This window comes from Pogoniulus pusillus, chromosome 22, assembly GCF_015220805.1.
Source record: "Pogoniulus pusillus isolate bPogPus1 chromosome 22, bPogPus1.pri, whole genome shotgun sequence".
Lineage (NCBI taxonomy): Eukaryota > Metazoa > Chordata > Aves > Piciformes > Lybiidae > Pogoniulus > Pogoniulus pusillus.
In genome coordinates this window covers 22,551,913-22,576,302 of record NC_087285.1, presented here as the reverse complement: position 1 = coordinate 22,576,302, position 24,390 = coordinate 22,551,913, and the positions used below count along the sequence as shown (strand labels likewise).

The following is a 24,390-nucleotide window of genomic DNA, read 5'->3' as shown; positions in this document are numbered from 1 at the left end:
CCCGAGGCCTTTGCAGGGGCCGTTGCGCTGGGCGGGCCGGAGGGCAGCTGCCCGTTTCGGAGGACGCTGCCTGTTCGAGTGCCCTCGCCCTGGCGCTGCGGCCTCCGGCCGCTAGGAGGCGCCGTGCCCGGAAGCGGGGGGCGGCAGCTTCCCGCCGCGCATCTCGTCCCGGGCGCTGGGGCGCGGAGTGGCTGCCGCCGTCTAACGCAGGGACCGCGCCGCTGCCGCCGCCATGGGTCGGGAGTCCAGGTGAGGGCCGCGGGGACGTCGTTGCCGCCGTGACCGACCTGGCCTGCGCCGGAGCTGGCAGCGCTTTCAGGCAGCTGTGCGAGTGGCTGCTTGGGGAGAACAAAGGGCAGCGGCAGCCGCCGCGGCAGGCCCCGGGGCTGGGCCCGGTGCAGGAGGGAGGAGCTGGCTTTGGGGGCAGGGGTGGGTGACTCGGGGCTCGGCGCCGGGCTTCGGGGCTCCGGCGAGCGGGGTGGCGAGGAGGCTTTGCGCTGCCCTCTGCCGCTCTGGGGAGCCGCCGTGCGTCCGGGCCCGGAGGCGCCGTCAGGCTCGGCGCGGGGCACAGGCGCTCGGTTGCGGTGTGTGGCGTTGGGCTCGGAGTGCCGGGGTAACGGAGGTGAACCCCCGAGCCCGGCGGGCCTTTGCCGCCTCGATTTGTGACAATAGCAGTGGCACAATGGTTTGGGGTTTTTTACCTGAGGTAGATATTTCCGCGTGTCCGTTTGAAGCTCATGGAGGCTTACGCCGCTTGCCCTCGCAGCTGCTGCAGACCCCGCATGAGGTGCTGCGGCCACCTCGGCAGCGAGGCGGACATGTCCTTTGTGTGTCTGGGGTCGCGTCTGTGCTGGCAGACGCTTTGGAACTGCTCACACCTCTGTGGCTTTGAACCAGCTCCGCAAATTGTCAGTGCTGCCTTGGCGTGCGTCTGTGTTTCGCAGTTTAATCACCAGACTGTAACAGCAGAGCAGTGAGAGTCCCTCTGTGCGGTCGTCCCCACAGTGTAGCAGCTTCCTTCAGCTGGGATGTGTAGCGAGAGCCAGATGAGTTGGCATTTTAGCAGCTGCCTTGGGTTCAAATCTGGTTTCAGGAAGGGCTGCCTGCTCTCATAGGTGCCTCCATCAGTCTCAGACCAGCTGGGGCAGCAGCCAGCAGGACCCCGTTAGAGACTCGGGCTGCAAAATCTCCTGGGGACTGGGCACCAACTGCTGGCTCTCAGGCTAGCAAGGCTCCCTTGCTTGTCACAGTGCAGGTTTTTTGTCTGCTTGGGGTAAAACTAATGCACAGAGTGAACTGAAACTTGTATTGATTTTATATTTTAATAACTGCAAAAGATTTAGAGTGGAGAGGTGGTAGAAGGGTGGGAGAGTGGAGCGAGCTGCGTGTCCTGGAGTTGATGGGGAGGCACAGTAGGGCTTTTGGAACCCGCAAGCACACACTCGGTTTCACTGCGCGCCCCAGAGGAAAGGTCAGACCAAATTCTTGGTTGACTTAAAAGATGAGAAAAGGTGGAAGTATGGAGCAGATCCTGCACCATTTTGTGGCAGCTGGGAAAGATGTGGGAGATAGCCAGGGCCGGCAGATGGTCCTTGAACTCAGCTGCGCTGCTGGGCAGTCTGAGGGTGTCGTGCTGCTGCTGTCCTGATCCCAAAGGTGCCTGACACCGAAACGCACCGCTGGCTGCCAGGCCGGTGCTCAGCGCTCTGTGCCCTCTGCCGCAGGCACTACCGGAAGCGCTCAGCCTCCCGCGGCCGCTCGGGCAGCCGCTCCCGCAGCCGCTCGCCGTCCGACAAGCGAGGGAAGCGTGAGGACAGGCGCTCCAGGAGCCGGGAGCGCGACCGCCGGCGCGACAGGTCCCGCAGCAGGGACAAGAGGAGGTCCCGGTCCCGCGACAGGAAGCGCCAAAGGTAGGCCTGCATCAGCAGGTGAGGGAGCGCTGCCACCTGTCTGTGGGTGTTGTGCCGCTGCTCGGCTGCTCCTGGCAGCTGTCTCTGTGTTTGACTCTTTGGTTCAGTGGGTGCCTCGCTGCTAAACCGTCGCCCTTCTCTTTGTGCCAGGCGTTCCCGCAGCAGGGAGAGGGAGCGGAGCCGAGAGAGGAGAAGGTCCCGCAGCCGAGAGAGGAGGCGCTCCAGGAGCAGGAGCAGAGGCAGAAGGTCTCGATCCTCCAGTCCCAGCAAGAGCAGGAAAGCAGAGAACAGGTATCTGTGCTCTCTCATTGCAGTCCAGAGGCAGGGTGACAGCACACCACAGGCTTGGCTAAGAGGTGAAGCTTCAGCTCCAGAGATGTGCAAAACCTTGTTGCAAACCTTGTTCTAAGTCAGTGGAGCTTCCAGGCACAGCCATGAGCAGGGGAGCATCGTGCTGTGCTGTAGGAGTGAGGAGTCTGGCAGCTGGGACAGCAAGCTGTGCAGAGCACAGGCAGGGATGGGACAAGCTGGAAACTGAGGAGCTGGAGTCACAAAGCCTTTAGGAGTAAGCCTGTGGTTTGTGTTAGAGCAGCGCAGTGGAAATGGACTCAAGAGGTTTGGTTGGCTGAATTTAGCATCCGTTGTCAGGAGGGAGGGCATGTTTGGTTGGATGCGTTTGGTTTGTCCCTTTTGGAGTTAAGTAAGGGCAATGCAGTCTGAAAGACTGCACGCTCCACTTGAGTTGCAGGAGCAGCTTTCCCCAGAGAGAGCTGTTCTTATGCCTTCCAGCCAGTGCCAGAGGCTCAGGGGCACAGTCAGACGTCCTTGGCAGGGTGCTGGATCACTTCACCTTTCTGTAGAAATCCAGCAGACAGCAGCTGTTTAGCATCTCTTCTGCCTTTAAGGAGGTGTAACATAAGCTGCAGAACCACTAGAGTATCAGTTGTAAATGTTCTGAAGGAAGTCTGCAACTTCCCCTGGAAAGAAATAAGCAGAACAGAGCCAAAGCTCGTGAGTCATTGGATTGCAATAGATTCCTCATTTCTGGTAGTTGAAGAGAACATTTCCATGACATGGAAAGGTTCTCTGAGAGGCAGAGCACTTCATAAGGCATTTGGAATCATAAACCTGTGCGGAGTTCATTGCTCTGTTGCTGTGCAGCACATCTGTGTCCCCCCCTGAGAGAAGCTACCATGATCTAAGAGCTCTTTGATCTTACCTTTCAGATCAAGATCTAAAGAGAAGACAGACGGAACAGAAGTTTCCAAAGAAAAGAAAAAAGACAAAGATGACAAAGAAGAGGAGAAGGAGAAAGATGCTACCACAAATGCTGTGGCCACAGAGGTAGAGCTTTTCACACTTAGAGGTTGACAAGACAAGAATTTACACAAGGAATGAAGTTAGCCATAGGTTACTGTTCTTAGAGCTGCAGGAGGGAGTGCTTTCTGCAGTACCACAGACTCCTCTCATGAACGCACTCCCACTTCTTGGCATGAGAAATGTTCTCCTCAGTTCCAGATTTCCAGCTGCTTAGACCAAACCACAGATCAACAGGAAAGGTTTTTCACAGGGTAACTCAGCAGAAGAGCTGAAAATATTTGTGGCCTCTGGATCCAGGCTGGAATCAAAGAGCAGGGGGAGAGGGAAGCTAGGCTCGCCTTGCTCATGTGATAAAGAGGTGCCTAGGTGAGGAATGCCCAAACTGGCAGGTCTGGCTAACTTGTGAACCAGCAGCTTCCTGAGCAGCTGCACTGCCAGCAAGGCTCCCCAGGCATACACCAGCCGCAGGGCTTTGTACTGGAAGGGCTGTTGGAAGTAGAGGGTGACAGAATTCTTTCAGGGATGGGTGGCTAAGGTGAGGTGAAACTCGCTGATGTGCCAGGTATTTTTCCCTAGTTTCATTTGCTGTTGCCCCAGTAGGGGCAGCAGAGCAGGAGCTGCACTGCTTACCCGCAGGTGGTTGTTGTCAGTGTTTCGCTTTGCCTTCTGTTGTAAGCCTGTGCCTGTCCAGTGTTGTCTTGCAGGCTCAGGCAGCAGGCAGTCGTGTGAGGAGGCACCAGCCACAGGCCGTCTGCTTTCACTCCTTGCCTGTTCTTTCTTGTAGAATTTTGATCAGAACAAGCTAGAGGAAGAAATGAGGAAACGGAAGGAAAGAGTGGAGAAGTGGAGGGAGGAGCAACGCAAGAAGGCCATGGAAAACATAGGAGAACTGAAAAAAGAAATTGAGGAGATGAAACAAGGGAAGAAATGGAGTCTGGAAGATGACGATGGTATTTAACAGCTGAAATGTTTTTGTATACTGCTATTTTTAATGACATCATCTTGAAAGCCATTAATAAACAATTGAGTAACAAAGTCTTAATCTGCTCAGGGCTTCACATGGCTTAAGATCCAGCTCAGAGTAAGGGGCTGGGAAGATTTGTATCCCTTCTCTTATTCCCATCTTTCTTGTTTGGATTAGATGATGAAGAGGAAACTGCAGAAGGAGAAAAGGAAGGCAATGAGGTTGAGGATGAAGAGTTAGATCCTTTGGATGCTTACATGGAAGAAGTGAAAGAAGAGGTCAAGAAGTTCAATATGAGGAGTGTGAAAGGTGGAGGTGGGAGTGAAAAGGTAAAATCCCATACTGAGATTTCTTGTAACTACAGCTCTGTGTTTTAACATCAAAATGGCTGGGGAGGGGAAAGGGGGGAACAGGAAAAAGCCTAAAAAGCAAGCTAGAAGCACTTGGTGCCTGCGTGCCCAAACTGCAACTTCCCATGTTGTAGCAAGAGTTACTCTGATTACATGTCCCTGAAGGAAGTGAACAGCCCCCAGGCACACTGCCCTCAGCAGCAGAATGTTCTGTGTGTGCTGTGGTTTTGCTCTCTGTGACTGCAGCAACTCTCCTGACTGCTTTGTAGAAAACCGGACCAACTGTGACCAAAGTAGTGACTGTGGTGACGACCAAAAAGGCAGCTGTGGAGTCCGAGAAGAAGAAGGGGGAGCTCATGGAGAACGACCAAGATGCAATGGAGGTAACGGCGGTGCCTTGTTCCCGAGGAGTGATCCCCAGTGTCAAACGGGCTGGGGAGTGATGAGATTGAGAAGGGCCTGGGCTGCTGGCCAGGTAACAAGGTGCACTCAGCCCAGAACCAGCTGTGGGTGTGGTGCTGTCTGAACTGAGGGCTTGGAGAAACAGGCTTGCCCAAGTCATGGACTAGAGCCCCTGCTGCCACTGCAGCTCCACTAGGTCGTGCTGAGCTCTGTGTTGCTAGTAGTGTTTACAAGTACTCAGCTAGTTCTGGGTTGAGTTGGGTGCATGCCAGAGCTGTGACTGCAGTGGGACACGAATCAGCAGTGTGCTGACTGGATCTTTTTTCCTAGTCTTTGCCTGTTGCTGTGCTGTGGCAGTGATGATTTCTGAATGAAGGCTGCTAGTCAGTACTCAGAGTGTCATAGAAGTGGCACAGAGCACAGTGAGGGGTGAGGTTTGGGGAACATGACAGAACATAGCACACTTACACGGAGAGGAGCTTTGCAGTACCTGTCCCAACCGGGCCTAGCAGGGCAAGGAGTAACTCTTGCTTCTGATGAGAGTTCCTCTCTAAATGACAGCACAGAGCTCTTGGACTACCACTCACACTAATGTACACACAAATTGTGATCTATACAGTATTCCTCAGAAGAGGAGGAAGTTGATCTTCAGACTGCCCTGACTGGCTATCAGACCAAGCAGAGAAAGCTGCTGGAACCAGTGGATCATGGGAAGATAGAATATGAACCTTTCAGGAAAAACTTCTATGTGGAAGTACCGGAACTGGCCAAAATGACTCAGGAAGGTAAGGAGAAGTGCAGCCAGAACACCTTGGCTACTGATAAAGAGTAGAGTGAGGGGTTGTGATGTGCAAAGAAACAGCAAATTCTTTTGGAATGTAAAGAGCATTTGGAGCAATTTGGTGTGGAAAACCACTGAACTGGTTAGATCACTGTTACTGAGAACACCTAGTGATCTGTGAGCCTTTGAAAAAGGCTTCAGAGTCCTTTCCACCTGCCTCCTGTATTTGTGTGTATCACGCTAAAAGCTGTTATCTGCTGGTGCAAAACTGGAGCATCTCACAGGCAGGGACAGCTGGAGAATGTTTGGATCAAGGGAGTAGAGAATTGTCACGTTTGACTCTGCTGGCTCTGTTTCAGAGGTGAATGTGTACAGGCTGGAGCTGGAGGGCATTACAGTCAAGGGAAAAGGCTGCCCCAAACCAATAAAGACCTGGGTCCAGTGTGGTATTTCCATGAAGATTCTCACTGCCCTCAAAAAGTAAGCAAGCACTTGAGGGACTGTTCTGTGCCTGGTCTGGGTGACTCTGGTTTATCAGTGCGTCAGCTGAAGCTTTCTCTTTGTTGCGTACTGCAGCACGCTCTCGGTTGTGGGGCTTACTCCTGTAGGCACAGGGTGGTTATCGCTCAGGGTCGAGCTGCTGTTAGGAACTGTTCTTGCTGACCCTTGGGGCATGCTTTGGCTGCTCTCCTAAATCCTGTTTTTTTTCCCCTCTTCAAGACATGGCTATGAGAAGCCCACCCCCATTCAGACCCAGGCTATCCCAGCCATTATGAATGGACGTGACTTGATTGGCATTGCTAAAACAGGAAGTGGGAAAACCATTGCATTTCTCCTGCCCATGTTCAGACACATTATGGATCAGAGAGCGTTGGAAGAAGGAGAAGGTCCCATAGGTACGAAGCTTTTCTTTGCAGACTGCTATCTAAACACATAAAGCCATGGGTAGATGGGTCTCTGGAAGGGTCTTCAGTTCTTCTCTTGATCACAGGGCAGAATGGTCTGCTTGCTGGTGTTCAGTACTGAGTGGCCTTTATTTTACTGGATGGTTGATGTTGTTTGTGATCACTGGTTCCCAGAACGCTTGCTCCTGGATTTTGGAACTCGGACCAGATTGCCACCTCGTGCTCCTGCTGTCTTCATTCTCTTTGCCCTGAAATGGCATTTTAAAAAACACAGACAAATGAATGGTTGTGAAGACAGGAGCAAGGATTCACTTCTGGCTGAGTAGCCTCTCTCCTGTGACAGTGTCTGGTAACGGCCCTTTGCTTTCCAGCTGTCATTATGACACCGACTCGCGAGCTGGCTCTGCAGATTACCAAGGAGTGCAAGAAGTTCTCTAAGACGCTTGGACTTCGAGTGGTCTGTGTCTATGGGGGGACAGGAATCAGTGAACAGGTACCCGCTGCTCACAGAACTCTTGAGCTCTCTTAGTTGCTCTTACAGTGGCAGGGGATTGAATTCCATTCTCTCTTGCCCAGATGGGGTTCACAAGTGGCCAAACGTGATGAACAGGGTTTACTTAGTGTCACTTGGCCTTGATGTAGCATGGCACATTTCTTTTTGGCCATCTCCATTGTAACTGCTTCAGCTTGGGTTTGGCAGGGGTTACTCTTTTGGAAGGCAGAGCTTCTTATAGAGTTGCCGTAGGTAGAAGTGCTCTGATGCAGTCTGTGTTGTTTTTTCTCTTGCAAGGCAATAAGTGTTTGACAAAGAAAACCTCCAAAGCCACAAATCACTCTAATGGTTTCTTTCCTCTCTTTTACAACCAGATAGCTGAGCTCAAAAGAGGTGCTGAAATTATTGTTTGCACGCCTGGGCGTATGATTGACATGTTAGCAGCTAACAATGGTGAGTAGAGGCCCTTTTCCTCTGGAGACACGTTGCTGTCTGTTGTGTAATTCTAACAAATTCAAAAGATCATGTCTTTGGATAAATGGTCTTCTGGAATTTTCTTAGATCTCTTCAGGCTGCACTCTAGCTGTCGAGAATGTACCGCAGTAAGAACAGGTTGAATGGAATTGGTGTGGCCATGTGGGGGAAGCTAGGGAGTGCTACACTGCTCCACGAACCATCCAATGAATTCTTCAGTGCTCCCGGAGAGTCTCTGGGAACCTAAAACCTGCTGGTCCAAATTGCAACTCCAAGTCATTTAGAAAATCTGGATATTTAGATGACTTGTCTGCCCATTGGTCCTTTATTGCTCTTAGTGCAGCTCAGCAGTTACTTGCTTTCGCCTAAGAGCCTCTGCCTGTATCTGCTGGTTTTAAAAACCACACAGACCAAGCAGCCCTCCCTAAGTAATTGTTGGAGAGCACTGACCTGAGCTCAGTCGCTCAGAGTGATGGAACTGAGCCCCTGCAGCTTGAAGAGGTTTTGTCCTAGTGTAACCATTGCATGCTTTTTAGATTAAGTTTTATTATTAAATTATTCCACATCAAAACCTCTACTAAACTGTTGACATTATTTAACTTCTGTGGATAAAGTACCTTCAAGACATATAGAACTGGGCTTCCAAGACTTAACTCGTCCAAGGTAGGTACATTAATGCTGTTCCCAAATAATTTTACCAAGTTATCATTTGGGGATGAAGGTGTTAAGATACTGAATAGATCGGGAGAGCCTGAGTCCTTAAGTGTGCATTCCATAATGCAGCACTAGATCTCTCCAAAACAGTTTGAGGACTCAGCTCCAGTTTGCTGAAGCTGAAGGGGCCAGATTCTGCTGTGGTTCTCCAGGCACAAGCCTGAGTGACAGTTGTAGGGAACGTGGGAAATCCGCTCCCCTCTGAGAGCATTTGGCAGCGTCACTGCACAGCTGCTTGGAGCAGAATATGCTCACATTTAAACCAGCGGAGAATGTGATGCTTAAACCCCTGAGTTAGTCCTTCTCCCGAAGGGGAATCTCTTGGCTGTTTGGGAAGGGTGCTAATTATCCTGGCCATCTGAATTTCCAAGTATTTGCAAATGCACAACTTGCTTATTTTGTTTCCAGCTGTCCCAGAGTTTGGGGTGGTTCTTGTTTTCTGTTAGTGCCAGTGGGTAGATTGGAATCCTCTGTCATGTGCATTTGCTGGCAGCTAAGTTGAGTGAGCCGTTTGTGGCTGCAGGGCAGTGCCAGACTGTGTGCTGGACAGGAGGTTGAGGCTGCAGCAGTTAGCACTGGGCTTTGCCTTCCACACATGCGCTGTAATCTCTAATATGTTTTTTCCTAGGTGACGCTGTCAGATAATGGCTGATGTGGCTCCTTGCTTCCTCTCAGTCTTAGTTTTATGATGTGTTTTGGCGAGGGCAGTTTTCTGAGTTTTACAGGTTCTTCTGGCCCTATGATGGTATGCAAGAGAAGAGTTTGACACAGTAGAGGGCCTTGTGCATACTTACTCATTTCCCAGACTGTTGTAGATGTGTTGAAATTGAGAACTTTCAAATTCACTGTGAGTGAATTTTTGTAACATTAATGGCTGTCTTTAGACACTAGTGAAACTGTCTAACATTTAGAAAGTTATTCCTGAGGGAAAACAATTTCCTTTTGATTTTGTTTCTCATGTGTTTTCTCCTCTCCTTTCACAGGCCGGGTGACAAACCTCCGCAGGGTCACCTACGTTGTGCTGGACGAGGCAGACAGGATGTTTGACATGGGCTTTGAGCCACAGGTAGGCAGTGACACCAGCAGTGCTGCCACCCGTGGCCTTCCCCCACTGAGAGAACGGTGCAGTTCCACGGCTTTACTGCACTGCCTGTGAGTGCAGTGTATGGAGAGCAGTTGAAGCTGGCTCTTTAATGTTTCATTGTCCTCACTGTGAGGCTTTGTTTTCAACAGCTTGTTCAGTCTAGGATTCTAGAATTGTGATTTGAGAAGTTCTTAGCGCTCTAAGCTTAGCTTTTGCTCTCACACAGCATTCATTCTTTTACACACTCATTTTGGACACAGTCCAGTGTAATTCCTTGGTGCAGGGATTAGCTCAGTAGTCGTGGCCTGCTTATAAATGTCACCTGGCAATGTTCGTGCAGGAGATAGGAGCCCAGTGCTGGAGATGTTGGTGACAGGTTACTTGCTGGCAGCTCAGGGCATCCAGGACTCATTCAGTTGTCTCCAGGCTATATTGTCCTGCAATATCAGGATAATTCCTTTGTTTCACCTCCTGAGCTGCAAGGTTTCTGCTGGGCTGTGGCCGCCTGTTGCCCCTGGAATCGCTCAAGTGCAGCCAGCAGTGCACGACGCAGGCGGCTGCGTGCAGAGCTGGGCGGCAGCAGGGGGCTGTAGCAGGCGGTGTTGTGCCCGCAGGTGATGCGCATCGTGGACAATGTGCGGCCCGACCGCCAGACTGTCATGTTCTCTGCCACCTTCCCCAGGGCCATGGAGGCCTTGGCTCGCAGGATCCTCAGCAAGCCCATCGAGGTGCAGGTCGGGGGCAGGAGTGTTGTGTGCTCTGATGTGGAACAGCACGTGGTGAGTAGCACACCTCTGCCTCACTTGTCTTAGCAGCTTGCAAAAGATGAGGTCCAGCAGCAGTGAATATAAACGGCGTAGCCCTATAGGAGGGGCTGGGCTGGAAGGGGCCTTTAGAAGTCGTTGGTTAGTGACCCAATTAAAGATGATCTCAGAATAAACTAATCCTCTGACCTGCAAGTGCACCGTGGTCACTCCTCTGGGAATCGTGGCTCAACAACAGTTCTGCCTCTGGAAGCAGCCTAAGAAAGTCATCTGCCGTGCCTGCCTTTGGCTTAGTGCACCCCGAGGGAGCTGAGTGACTCAAGATACAACTGACACTTTCCTGCTTTGCCTTTCTGTGTCCTTCCCAGATTGTCATAGAAGAGGAGAACAAGTTTCTGAAGCTGCTGGAGCTGCTGGGGCACTATCAGGAGAAGGGATCAGTTATCATCTTTGTGGATAAACAAGAACACGCTGATGGCTTGTTGAAAGATTTAATGAGAGCCTCTTATCCCTGCTTGTCTCTGCATGGAGGTAAGCTGCAGCCTTCAGGAGTTCTGTTAGCCACTCCCAACTGGAATGTCAGTGTTAACGGAGAAAGAAGTCTGTTCCTGGTTTGTTCTCATTGTTACTTCTTCTGAGCAGGTTTTGCTTTCTAGTTGGGAAAGAGCTCTGTCTGTTAATGTGCAGGAGCTGTGATCATTTTCTGGGACTGCTCTTCACTGTTCCCTGTGAGATACCCTGGGGTGCCAAACCTTCTCTGTGTGCAGCAGGACTGTTGGAGTCGGCACCCCACAGGGAATATCTCTGCCTCAGGGGAGCATTAGACTACCTTTCATTTGAGGTTCCACAAGAACAGCAGCTGTTGTTTCACTCCTGCCATCGAGCAGTGATGGAAGAGCAGAGGGCAGAAATTCCTTTAGAATACTGCCTGTCTCACAGCACTTTAAACTCCCCGTACATAATGCTCTTAAAAAGGCAGTAACCTGCAAGGAAAAAAGCACCACTGTTCCTTTAGTGCAACCACAGAAGGAGGAGGGATACTTCTGTCCTTCTGAGACTTCTGGTGCCTCGTGGCGAGGCCTCAGCTGAATACAAGAAGCCACAGCGAATCCTGTTAAAGAAACCTTTGAGCATCTCCCTGTGGAAAAGCCTCTTTCCTTAATGGAAAACTCCAAGTGGTGGTATTCTGGGTAACAGGCCAAGAGATTTGTTGTTCTGGCCGATGTTTGCCCATGCAAGTGTGCATATATTGAAAATGAATTTGCCTGGGCCATGGGTGGTTTGAAGTTGTGGGCTGGCTTGGCCTGGGTACAAATACTTTGGGCTCCAAGCAGAGCTCTACAGTGAGCTGTTGTCTGCTTTCTGGCAGGTATTGATCAGTACGACAGGGACAGCATCATCAACGACTTCAAGAATGGAATTTGCAAACTTCTGGTGGCCACATCTGTAGCAGCCAGGGGCCTGGATGTGAAGCAGTTGATGCTGGTGGTCAATTACAGCTGCCCCAACCACTATGAAGATTATGTGCACCGAGCAGGCCGGACTGGACGAGCAGGCAATAAAGTAAGTGTGAGCAGCTGCCGGCCTGGGGTAGCACTGGAAGGCTTTCTGCCTTCCTGCTCGACTGAGGGCTTTTCAGGGGATAGCTACAGAGGGAGCAGTTAATGTCAGTGACAAGAAGAGGGTTTTCCTGTAGAGAGCAGCTAAAGTTGGAGTGATCAGGTGTCAGTGTGCTCTGCATTGTAGCACTATAACACCTGAAGCTTACAGGATCTTCTGAGGAGTTAATGTTCCTCTTTAAGACCCAGGTGCATCTGAGAGTCTGGCTGGCTTTCACTGCTGGAAATGTGTACGTTTATAGGATTTGGGTTGTGGCTTCAAACTGGAAGAAGCTGGATTTAGATTAGGCACCAGGAAGAAATTCTTCCCTGTGAGGATGGTGAGGCACTGGAACAGTCTGCTCAGAGAAGCTTTGGAGACTCCAACCCTGCGAGTGTTGAAAGCCAGTTTGAATGGGACCTTGAGCAGCCTGGTCTGGAGGGAGGTGTCCCTGCCCATGGCAGAGGGCTGGAAGTAAATAACCTTTAAGGCCTATTCTAACCTAAATCACTCTGTGATTCCATTTTCCAAACTTTAAGAGGTGACAGGGCTGAAAGCAAAGATGCCAGCTTCTACCATCTGTGGTTGGTTACCTCTGCAGCAGCTTCCTGAGACATTGCTTTGCTCCTCTGGCACCCCCGCTGAAAAAGCTGGTGCATGAGTGTCACAGAGCTGTGGAGCACAGCAACAGCAGCTGTGCCTGGGGGCTTGAGGAAATGCAGAGCTGAAGTGTTTGCAGAGATCTTTCTTCGTTTCTTAGCTTTTGACCTCCCCTTGAGCAGGGCTATGCATACACGTTCATTACTGAGGACCAGGCACGCTATGCTGGGGATATCATTAAGGCTTTGGAATTGTCTGGGAACCCAATTCCTCCTGATCTGGAGAAGCTCTGGGCTGATTTCAAAGACCAACAGAAAGCTGTAAGTAATTCTTTCTTCTGCCTGTCGTGGCTTTAGCTCTGGCTTTAAGGGGTGTGCACATGGGGCTGGGTGTATAGTACCTGTACATAGGGAACATGGCAGTGTTTCCAGGACTAGGATCCTGAATGGCTTGTACAGGGCTGTCCCTGAGCATTCCAGCATTGGCATCTGCCATGTGAGAGAGAGAGGCCTGCTGTGGAAGGGGCACTTTGGCTTCTAGCAAAACTCAGTGTGAAAGATGATGAAGTTCTTTCCCAAGATTTGTACTGCCAGTTGTAGAGCTCCTGCCTCCAGGGCATCTTGCTCATGCTAACAAGAGTGAATGTGGAGATTTTCCAGTATAAAAACTGTGGAGGGTTCTTGGGGTTTCTGGTGGGCTGGCTTTGGATTTTGTTTGATTGTTTCTTTTGCTTTGTCTGGTGGGGTTTGGTTTGAGATTTTTACTGCATCAGAAAAGCATTTAAAAAGTGCATTTACAGCACATCCCCACAGTCTTGTTCTTGTCTGCTTTTTCATGACACTTCATTGTAAAATACAGTTTAAATCTGAAAAGCTTTCTAAGCTTGCTAAGGTTTGCCTTTTTTAAGAAGTCACTTCAAAATTGTATCATTTTATAGTTATTTTATGACTGTCAGAATTGTGATTTTAAACTCCTTAAATATGTGGGTTTTGTTTTCAGGAAGGAAAGCTGATTAAGAAAAGCAGTGGATTCTCTGGGAAAGGTTTTAAATTTGATGAAACAGAACAGGCTTTGGCTAATGAAAGAAAAAAGCTTCAGAAAGCAGCTCTTGGCTTGCAAGATTCTGATGATGAAGATACAGCTGTTGATGTAAGCATCTGAAAATTAAGATTGAAGTTACTGAACTTCCCAGGCTGCCTGGATAGTTTGTTAATGCATGCCCTGCACTGCTGCCTGCATGAGTTACACTGTGAGTGGGTCAGCAGGTGTTCTTTGATGGAAATCATATCTGAGCATGCCAGAAATCCTGTACCAGTGTGAAGATAAAGACCTCTGGAGACACTGAAGGTCTCTTTCTGCCTCAGTGTATTGGACACTTGCTGTCCATGGCTGTGGAAATGCACACAAGTTCTGTGTAGTGTTGACCTTGTGCAGTGTGCTGCCCTCAATCACAAACATTTCACTACTTGGAGTGTTTGAAATTGAGAGCAGTGTTTTCTACTTTTACATCTCAGTAGATTCCTTTCTGACATTTGTTGTTAGTCTCCTTTGTCACCTTGAAAGTAACCACTGTGTCCAGCCTTGCCCTCATCGTGTGATCCTTGCTTCTTTTGTGGAGCTGCAGTTCTGAGCAGGCTTCTACCGTTTACCCAAGGTCTCCTTCCTTAGGAGTATGCAAAGTAAAGGCTCCTGAGTGCTTGCTTCCTTTAGGGTAGGATTATCTAAAAGCAGATGCAGCAATCTAACAATTGTTATTGCCTTTAGATTGATGAACAGATTGAGAGCATGTTCAACTCAAAGAAAAGAGTGAAAGACATGGCAGCACCGGGCACATCAAATGCCCCCACACCGTCAGCTGGGAACGCAGAGAAACTGGAGATTGCTAAGAGGCTGGCACTGAGAATCAATGCCCAGAAGAACCTCGGAGCAGAGGCACAAGTCTTGGTCCCCTTCCACTTTAAGGTCAGGCTCTACAGAGCAATGGTTGTTCCTTTGACAAAGTTGGCTCCGTTTGGGTCTGTGGCTGCCAGTTTACCAAGTCTTTCTGCACACTGATGCCATGCTGCATTACTTAGCTCATTCATGCTGGGCTGGCTCAGTGCTAAGCTGTAAGACGTGCAACTGAGCACATGGGACTTAATCCAGAGCTGGGAACGCTTGGTCTGCCCTGGCAGAGGGTTAATTCCTTGCTGACAGAATGGTACAAATGGGTTTTGCCAGCCTTAGCAGAGCTGCTGAAGATCTCTGCTGCAGCATGTGACACAATCTCTTTAAGCAGGTTAATGTGGTCTGGAATCTCCAAAGGGGGTTTTGGCTGAAGGTAGAAAAGATCCTCAAGGTGATTTCTGTGAAGGGATGAGGGCAGTTACTGAGAGGCAGGAAAGAAGTTTGGAGAACGTATCGATGTGGACAATGATACTACAGCTTTGATGGAACCCTGGTTGGTGTGTGGAGGGCTTCTTCTGGCTCCTTTGTTCTCACCATGAACCTATTCTGTACAGGATGTGATGCAGCAGGCTACAAACGCTATCCTGAGAGGAGGCACCATCCAAGCTCCTACTGTGTCTGCCAAGACCATTGCAGAGCAGCTGGCTGAAAAGATCAATGCTAAGCTCAATTACGTGCCCATAGAGAAGCAGGAGGAAGAGAAACAGGATGGAGGACAAAATGAATCCTTCAAGAGATATGAGGAAGAACTGGAGATCAATGACTTCCCACAGGCAAGTAACCCTTTTGCTGTAACCAAGTGTCAGTGGCCACCATGGAGCAAAGCTTAAACTGGGATCATACCAAGAAAAGATTTTGTCTGTGTTACTTACCAATCCTAGCTGGAGTGCCAGCAGGATCAGTGATTGCTGCTCAGCTTAGAGAGGCACAGTGTTTTGGGCACATCCCAGAGACTGCAGCAGAACTGGCATGCCTCTCATCTAAGAATTCTTCCAGCCCTTGCTGCTGGCTTTGGTCTTTGCCCACATAAGTGTGCACAACAAGGGCTAAACCTGGGCACTGCTTCACTAAATTACAAGCAGGTTCTAAACTTTCCTTGCAGCAGAACAGAAGGTCTTTGGAGTTCTTGTTTCCGTCACTGTGCATCCATTCTGTGCTCTACTTCCACAGCTTCAGGTGTTTGAGTAGCAAGAAGTGGCTCAAATGGCAAGCTGCCATTTCCAAGCAGAATTCCAGGGCCTGTTTCTCACAGTGCAGTGTTCTTGTGTTGTCTCCAGCGTCTCCTGCCCTTACCATTGCCGTTGTGTGTGCAGCCTTTCTCCTCGCTGATCCTCCCACACCCTTTCCCTTGCAGACTGCCAGATGGAAAGTTACCTCCAAAGAAGCACTACAGAGGATCAGTGAATATTCTGAAGCTGCCATCACCATCAGAGGAACTTACTTCCCTCCAGGCAAAGAACCCAAGGAAGGAGAACGAAAGATTTACCTGGCTATAGAAAGTAAGTTCCCTTGGCAGAAGATGATTGCATTACAGGTTTGAGTCTGGTAATTGTTCTGACTGGAAAAGATCTCTGAGATCAAGTCCAGTCACTGAGCCCACACCTCTGTGCCCACTAAACCATGGCCCACAGTGCCATGGCCACATGTTTTCTGAGCACCTCCAATGATGGTGACTCCTCCACCCCCCTGGGCAGCCTATTCCAGTGCCTGACCACTCTTGCAGCAAAGATATTGTTCCTAATCTCTAATCTAGACCACGAAGTAAATGCTGTAGTTACTCTGAAAATTAACATAATTACTAAAGAAACTCTTTTGTCTTGATCCACTTTGTCAAGTGATCCATAGGGATCACAATGCTCCTCCTCAGAAGCCTGACCTGCCAGAGCAGACCTGTAGAGAAACAGTTTGAAGGAAAGGGAAAGAAAAGAGAAAAACAAATCAGCACAAACACAGCTTTGTCTGGCAGTGTGAAATAAGGGAGAACGTGGAGCTGTGTGGGTGTGGGCTGTTAAAGGCATAAGAAATACATCAGCTACTGCAAGAAAACCTTGCAAGTCTCCTGATGGTTGAGGTCCTCAGTATTTCTGAGCAGTGTCATTTCTGGCTGCCTGATTCAACTCCCTTCTTCCACAGTCCAGCTGTGGGTGTCTGGGCAACACTGGGATGTCCCTCAGCAAACAGCTAGCATGTGCAGCACTTGTTTCCGGGAGCAGCCAGACGTGGTTATCTGTAGGCTTCACATCCAGAAAGTGTTGAGGATGCTGCTGTCTTTTTGTCTTTAGGTGCCAATGAACTGGCTGTACAGAAAGCAAAGGCAGAAATCACACGACTTATAAAAGAGGAGCTCATCAGATTGGTGAGTGAAATACCCAGAACAGAGGGAAAGTGCCCTGGTCGTGCTTGAGGAGATGCATTTCTACAGCTGCTGATGCCCTGGCATATGATTTTATTAACATGGGGACTGTAGATCTCCAAAACACTGCTGGAACAGCCTAGAAAAATCCATTGCTGTGTGCAGGCAGGCAGGCACAGGGCTGCTGTCAGCCAGCAGATGGAGGTAACACATTAACAGAGCTTGCCGAGGGAAGGGCCCGATGAGTTCCCTAATTTCAGCACCATCAGGCAGGAGAGAGGAGAATTATTCGGCTGTTTTTAGTACCTGATAGGTGTGGAGAGCTGTAGCTCTACAGCATAGCCAGCTGATAATGGGCTGGGTTTGACACACTGCTTGAAATGAGGCATTGCCTTGAGAAATTGTGCTGGGCGTGCTCTGCTTGGATAGACCTTGGCTTTCTCTGGGATAACCTTCATGGAGTCAGAGAATTGTTTTGCTTTAGGGTCATAAAGTCCAACTGTTAACCCAGCACTGCCAGGCCACCTCTAAACTGTCTCCCTCAGCACCTCATCTCCACAGCTTTTTCAATCCCTCCAGGGATTGGCCTCCACCACTGCTCTGGGCAGCCTGAGCCAGGGCTTGACAGCCCTTTTGGACGTTAAGAAGTATTTCTGCCCCAAATTCAACCTCTCCTGGCACAACTTGAGGCCATTTCCTCTCATTGTATCACTTGTTACTTGGGAAAAGAGCCAGCCCCTGTCTCCAGTCTGCTTTTAGGGAGCTGTAGAGAGCAATGAAGTCTCCCCTCAGCCTTCTCTTCTCCAGACTAAACACCCCCAACTCCTTCAGCTGCTCCTCACCAGCCCTGTTCTCCAGACCCTTCCCCAGCTTTGTTGGCCCTCTCTGGACCTACTCCAGCCCCTTGGTGTCCTTTCTCTAGTGAGGGGCCCAGAACTGGCCGCAGCGTTGGAGGCACATTCAGTGACGCTGCATTAGCCTTGAGTGCTGACTGGGCGCAGTGTGGATCTGTTGCAGGGTTCACTGCAGTTCGTTTCTCCATCCCCACTTGTAACTGATGTCATCTCTCCTTTCTTTGCAGCAAAACTCTTACCAGCCCACCAACAAAGGCAGATACAAAGTTCTATGAGTGTGGGCTGCCTGTCTGCAGCGGCTGGTGCGTGCCCCTCGCCGGTTCTGTGCTTCGTGCTGCTTGGACATTCACAACTTTCTTCTTTTGTCTTGTGGACATTTTTTATCAGAAAATTTGCTGAAACATCTTAGTTCTCTCTGCTCCAGTGATCAGTCTTAAAGCAGCCCGGGGCTCGGGGCATGGTTTAATTTAAAGTGCAGTTTCTACACCTTTCACCCTGAAGAACAGAGAATAAAGCAGATTTTAACTTTTCTGACAGCCTGCAGCGTTCAGTACCTGAGACCACCTTGGGCTTCATCTTGAAGCTGCACCTGCTCCACGCTGTGGGGGTGGGGTCACACCATAGCAGTTCGTACTGGAACAGTGATCAAAGCCCTGAGTAAAGGCAGGATTTCCTCATCCAGAGCATCTCTGGCTGGTCCCACACACACTCATTCCCTCTACCAATGCTCCCCTAGAGTCAGAGAGTCTCTTGCAGTGATCAGAGTGGAGAACTTTACCCAAGAATGCTTGAGGTCTACTTTTAAGATCTTCTCACATCCTAGTTTGTCTTTTCTCATCCAGGTAATGAGTAACTCTTTGGGTTTTTTTGTAAAGTGAAACGTTTTGTAGTACAAAAATAGTTTTCCTGTTTGGTTTTTTTCTGAATGTCAGAATTCTAGGATTTGATTTATTTTTTCCCTCATTCTCTGACATAGGAATGAATGAAATCCTGCTTAGTTTAAAAGGAAATGGTCAGGAAAAAAAAAGAAGAAACTTCTTTTGTAATAAAAGATGACTTTGTCACTTTTTATAGTGTTCTCCTGTGCACACTTAATGTGATTCCCCTGGCGTTGTGTCATTGTTACTGTTAGGACATGGTTTTCAGTAACACTGCCTGTGGGTGAATGCCACAGATCCTGACTGTCACTGCAGTCGGTAAGCTGCTGGGCCAGGCAAGCCCTTTCTGAAGTCTTACCCTAGCCATTAATGTTCACAAGGAACACTTAACCACTCTTCAGCATTTCACTTTCATGTCTCCTCCCCTGAAGCAGTAGTAGTTTGAATTGTCTCATTCCAGCAGCTGCAGGACTTCACAGATGATGACTGCCAAAAGGACTTACAGAGAAAGTTTTCCTTGCCTGCCATGCTGAGGAGAAATGTGTCCTGTGGAGCCAGCTGCATATGGACTGCTGTAGCCCTGGAGAGAGCAGGTTCTGCAGCCTGCACCATGGTTCTGGACATCCACAACTTCTGTTCTCAAGTGATCTCGGTGACTGTGACTCTGCTGTCAGTGTGTCTGCGGCACAGGAGAAGAGAGGTTGTACCAACACTGGCAGTCCACGTTTAGGGAAGGAACACCCAATAGTGGCCAGGGGTAATCCACTGAGTGAAACAGAGAAGCAGCACATGCAGTGCCCCTGCTCAGAGTGCAAGATCTCAAAGCCCTGTGGTTCCCTTATGTCCAGCGTCCACATAGATGGGTGGCATATGCTGGTGTGTTTAATGAAGAGCACTGCCAGTTTGGACAGCCTGACCCCTCCTCAGTATCCTCCTTTCAGAACGCTCAGCTATCTCTCTGCTGTCTCTTCCAAAAGGCACGGCAGAAGCACTGCTGGGATGTGCACTGCTGGCTGCCAGAGCTGTCACAATGGGTAACCTTTGCCCTCCAGGGCTTTTAAATGCAATGCCAATATTTCTGGGTTTAAATTCCAGCAGAAATAAAAAGTATTTCAATGTCTGTTTTTCAGAAGCTGTTTTCCTGGGTAGCTCATCTTTCCTGTTTCGCAGGATCACAGTGACAGAGCTTGGAAGGGACCTCTGGAGATGATGGAGTACAACCCCCTGCCAGAGCAGGCTCACCTGGAGCAGACTGCAGAGATGGAGACTCCACCACTTCCACTCTTTCTGCAGCTCTTTCCTGACAGTTAACCTCACACTTTCCCGGGCAGGGTGGTGTATGCAGTCAGTGCTTGTAATGAGATGTGGCCCAAAGTCACGGTGACAATGCTTAGGTGAAACCAAGAACAGGAGGTGTGTATGGCAGAGTTGAGACTTTCAGATCAACAAGTAAGGCAAAACTCTAGTGGAAAGGTGAGAGTTACAGTTTGGAGCAGACACAATTCTGTAGTGAAAAATGTCCCGTTTAGTGCCTCCCAGGTGTGCCTCTAGACACACACAAGATCTTTTCAAGTATTTCTGTTCAGCTGCTTGAGTAAGCTGTGTTTGGGGTGCCAAGTGCTCAGAGTATTTGGTACTGGATGGTGAAGTACTGTGAGTGGCACAGTGATGCAGCACTGCCACCGTGCAGTGGTGGAGTGAGTGACACTGGGAGTGTTGCTGTTCTCAGACAAAGGGCCACTGGCACTTAGAGGTGGCAGTGAACTAGGAGAGAACTGTCACAGTTCATAAGGACACCTGATCTATCCCTGTGGTGACCCAGAGCCTTAATGGAGCACCTGTGCATGCGCATGAACAGGCAGGTGGGCAGAGGATTTGCTGCATGCCTGGGCAGCCAGGAAAACAGGAGAGGAGAACTAAATCTACTCAGTGTTTGGGAGAGGGGAAATAATAACCACAGCAAGATGGAAAACCTGTGCAAAGCCAGGTGAGGGTTGTGTGCTGCCCTGACTAGACTGCACACCATGACTCCTCTTTGTTCCATTGAATAACTTGAGGGGGGCTGTACACCTTAGCCTGTGCTGTAGAAGTGATCACCAAACAGGAGTGTGGTACACAGCCTGACCTGGTCTGAGGCTGTGCCTTGGCCTGGCTCCTTGAGATTTCACCTGGACCATTGAAGCAGTGCAGCCTGTTCAGTGTGTATTTGGCTGCTAACTGGGTAAGGGATTCTGCGGCAGAGTGCCATCTGTGGGAGCTTTTCTCACTCCAGTCTTAACGAGTGGAGGACCAAAGCACAGGATTTTTAAGCAAAGCTTTACTGAAGCTGTGCAGTTGGACTAGCTGGGTATGCAGTGAAGACTGAGGGCTGCATTTGGGACCTCCCTAAAATAAGGAAGGAGTGCTGGGCTCTCGGGAGAGAGGGTGCACGTTTATTATTCCAGCCCTGCAGACGTGCTGGCAGTGCTAAGCAATGGTGGGCACCTGAGGAACACTTGTGACAGAGATAGGTCTGTGTGTCAGAATGGAGCCTGGGGCCCCAGAATTAGCTTCTGATCTGCCGTGGACACATCCTATCGATGGTGTGCTGCTGGACACCTCTGCTAAGAGTCTTCTCTAAGCTTGCCCGAGTGCCCCTGGTTGGGCCGCTGAGATGGCTCTCAGCACAAGCGTTGGCCTAAGCCCAGCCCGTGCCAGCAGGCTGCTCCCAGCAGGCTGCTCCCAGCCGTCAGCCCCTGCGAGGGTGGTGCTGGGTCCCTTCCCTCCATCCCCTCACGTGGTGCTCCAGGAATGCTCTCTGCTTTGATTATTTTTCTTGACCCTGGTCTTTTCCAAATGCGGTCTCAGCTTAAACAAGTTTGTGTTCTTAGAGCTGCGGTGTCTGCAGCAGAAAGGCTGCCTTCAGCTAGCTGTAGCTGTGTGGGGAGCAGCCTGAAAATGTAAGGATAAAAGGCAAGCAGCTGGACTCCAGTTTGTCCCAAAATGCACGTCTCAGAAGATGTTTACACAGGGCCCGACGGGCAGATTTGTTTCCATCGCTCTGGCTGCAGTGGAAACAATTGCTTTTAAATAAATGCCCATTAGCCTGAGCCGCTGCCACCCAAACACTGCTTCTCTGAGGCTTCTCAGCTGAAACAGACTTAAATATTTCTCTTTAGTCAAACCGAGAGGTATAAAACTGCCAAGCCGACCAGCAGAAGGCGGCTGGATTAATGAGTGGCTCAGAGACCCGGAGCTGTAATGAGCTGACCAATGCCTGCTAGCGCGGCGCGGAGCGGAGCAAGCAGGCTGCTCGGCAGCCTCCGCCGGCCCTGCCCGCTCGCAGCCTGCTCAGAGGCGGCTCTCAGAACAAAGTGCCCCGGGGCAGCTGCTCCCACCAAAATCCTCATGTCTCGGCTCAGGCCCGCACTTCCTCTGCCTGGACAGGTGATAGTGTGCCAACAACGGCAGCCGAGCCGGGGCCGAGCTCAGCACGCTGTGGGCCGAGGAGCGGCCAGCGGCAGGAGCCTGCTCCGCCGGCTCCTTAAGTGCGAAGCCAGCAGCGGGAGCCCCTGGAGAGCACGGAACGGGGCTCTGCTGCCCGGCTGCGGGAGGGCACAGCCGCCACTGTGCCTGTCCCCGCGCCGGTACCTCCTGTAGCTCGCTGCGGCTGCTGCCGGCGAGCGCAGGGAGCAGTCGGCAGTCCCTCCGCGGAAGCGAAGCACCAAACCGCCCAGCCGAGCACGGGCCCAGCTTCGGGCCCTGGGCAGCCTTCACGAACACAACAGTCACACAGCAGCTGACCGTTTCCTTGGCTCCTGGCATCAGCACAGCGTGCAGGGGAGGAAAACAGGCCCTGCTGCTACCGGTCTAACAGCTGAGCACTGCGGCGCAGAGCTGGGTCTGCCTGCAGCACAGCGCAGGGCACACCACAGACCCTCACAGAGGCACCGTGAGCTCCAAGGCCAAACATTTAGGTCTCACTGCTGGCAGCAGTCCTATTCAGGGTTCATAGCTGCTTGGGATGGAACTTTTCACTGCTTCACAGGACAAGTTCCCTCCACTCTACTTGCTGAGTGCTCCTGCATTCTGTTAAGACCATGATTTCCTCTGGATCACTCCAAAGCCTGACCCCAGCCTAACTTCCATCACCCTCCAGACTAAGAGGTTGAAAGGAAAATAACAAGACACCAAAGAGGCTTCAACTCTGCCACTTTTTTTTTGTGGTTGTTGTCAGTAGCATTCATGACAAGATTTAAACCCAGCAGAAAGATGAAGCTCGTAAATAAACTGAATCATTTGCTAAATTAAGCTAAATAAATGCTGCTTTCCCCTGCTGCTTTCTTGTATTGCAAGGGAGGGCTCCTGCACGCCTTAGGAAGCTCTGGCAAAAAAAAGAAGCCATCATCTTGGCAGGATGCTTCTCAGCAATTTCTGGCCTGAAGAGCTCCAAGTATTGTAAAAACTGAACATCACAGGCTCGGAGTGCAGCAGCCAGCTCTCCAAACAACAGCAGGAGAGGAAAACATTTAGACAAAGACAGTCATTTGTAAAAGCTGCAGGTTCTTTTTTTTTTCCCCCTGGTCTTTCTTGCTTTTATTTTTCAAGTACCACAGAACTTCTTTCGGCACTCCCAGGTGAGTCATTTGAGCACTCTGCCCATTCAGACCCTGGTCTGAAGCTGTGCGTGGCTACCGTGCATGGCCCCGAGGAGCTGGCAGAGGGCAGGGGGGCTCTGAGGAGTGCAGGTGTGGCACAGATGCTTTCACAGCCACTAACCAACGTGGACAGAAACATCTCCTGGGCACAGCCCTCGGCAGAACAGGCTGCCAGTCGGGCTGGCCTCGGCAGCCAAAGCTAGATCAGTGAAAGTGCTGGGCAGTTAACACTCCTCTTTCCATGGGATCTCTTCGGGAATACTTGAAATCGCTGGTCCATAAAGCCTTGTCTACAGGGAAGTGCCATCACAATACTGAACTCTTCTGAACACACAGGGCTGAAACAAAGCAAAGCACTTCACAATGAAGCCGTTGCTGAGACTCCAGCCTGTAATGGTTTGTGGACTAACGGCTCAGGGTCAGTGCTGTTGAACATCTTTGTCAATGATGTGGACAGAGGAATCAGTGCACCCTCAGCAAGTCTGCAGATGGCACCAAGCTATGTGGCACAGTCGACTTGGTAGAGGGCAGGGATACATCCAGAGGGACGTGGACAGGCTGAAGAGGTGTGCCCAGGCCAACCTCATGGCATTCAGCAAGGTCAGGTGTAAGGCCCTGCACCTGGGTTGGCACAATCCCAAGCACAACTCCAGGCTGGGTGGGGAATGGCTGAGAGCAGCTCAGAGGAACAGGACCTGGGGGTCTGGGCTGATGAAAAGCTCAACAGGAGCCTGCAGTGTGAGTGCAGCCCAGACACAACCCTGTGCTGGGCTGCAGCAAGAGCAGTGTGGGCAGCAGGGCAAGGGAGGGGATTCTGCCCCTTGGCTCTGCTCTCCTCACACCCCACCTGCAGTCCTGTGTACAGTTCAGGAGCCCCCAGCACAATAAGGACATGGAAGTGTTGGAGCCAGTCCAGAGGAGGCCACCAAGATGCTGAGAGGCTGCAGCAGCTCTGCTCTGAGCACAGGCTGAGAGAGTTGGGGCTCTGCAGCCTGGAGAGGAGAAGGCTTGGAGGAGACCTTGGAGTGGCTTTCCAGAATCTGAAGGGGGCTCCAGGAGGGCAGGGGAGGGACTATTGACAAGGTCTAGCAATGACAGGAGGAGGAACTGTCTAGCAATTGTGCCATTGTTGTCACACTATCTAGCAAGGTCTAGCAATGACAGGAGGAGGTCTACCTATGACAGGGTTTGAAGTGGCAGAGGGGAGATTCAAACTGGATGTTAGAAGTTCTTTCCAGTGAGGGTGGTGAGACACTGGCACAGGTTGCCCAGGGAGGTTGTGGAGCACAGAATCACCCGATGTGACCAAAGATCACATTCTGTGATCCTGTGCTTCACAACCTCCCTGGAGGTGTTCAAGG

General features: G+C 50.5%; 1 protein-coding gene across 1 annotated transcript; it reads left to right on the top strand.

Annotated features, from left to right (window-relative positions):
• Positions 1-127: 127 nt before the first annotated feature.
• On the top strand, positions 128-19,524 carry DDX46 (DEAD-box helicase 46). Its single transcript, XM_064162198.1, has 23 exons — positions 128-249; positions 1,725-1,910; positions 2,061-2,201; positions 3,137-3,254; positions 4,015-4,180; positions 4,372-4,523; positions 4,814-4,927; positions 5,566-5,731; positions 6,087-6,207; positions 6,448-6,623; positions 7,004-7,125; positions 7,500-7,578; positions 9,297-9,379; positions 10,012-10,176; positions 10,530-10,692; positions 11,531-11,724; positions 12,543-12,680; positions 13,360-13,509; positions 14,125-14,322; positions 14,862-15,080; positions 15,662-15,806; positions 16,590-16,663; positions 17,742-19,524. The coding sequence occupies exons 1-23, from the start codon at positions 233-235 to the stop codon at positions 17,787-17,789; spliced, it is 3,135 nt and encodes a 1,044-aa protein (XP_064018268.1). The 5' UTR covers positions 128-232; the 3' UTR covers positions 17,790-19,524.
• The last annotated feature ends 4,866 nt before the right edge of the window (positions 19,525-24,390 follow it).

Excerpts from the sequence above, each read along its gene's own strand:
- DDX46 (XM_064162198.1), top strand. Across the intron at positions 9,380-10,011 it reads ACATGGGCTTTGAGCCACAG|GTGATGCGCATCGTGGACAA; the intron begins GTAGGCAGTGAC and ends TTGTGCCCGCAG. Across the intron at positions 11,725-12,542 it reads CTGGACGAGCAGGCAATAAA|GGCTATGCATACACGTTCAT; the intron begins GTAAGTGTGAGC and ends CCCCTTGAGCAG.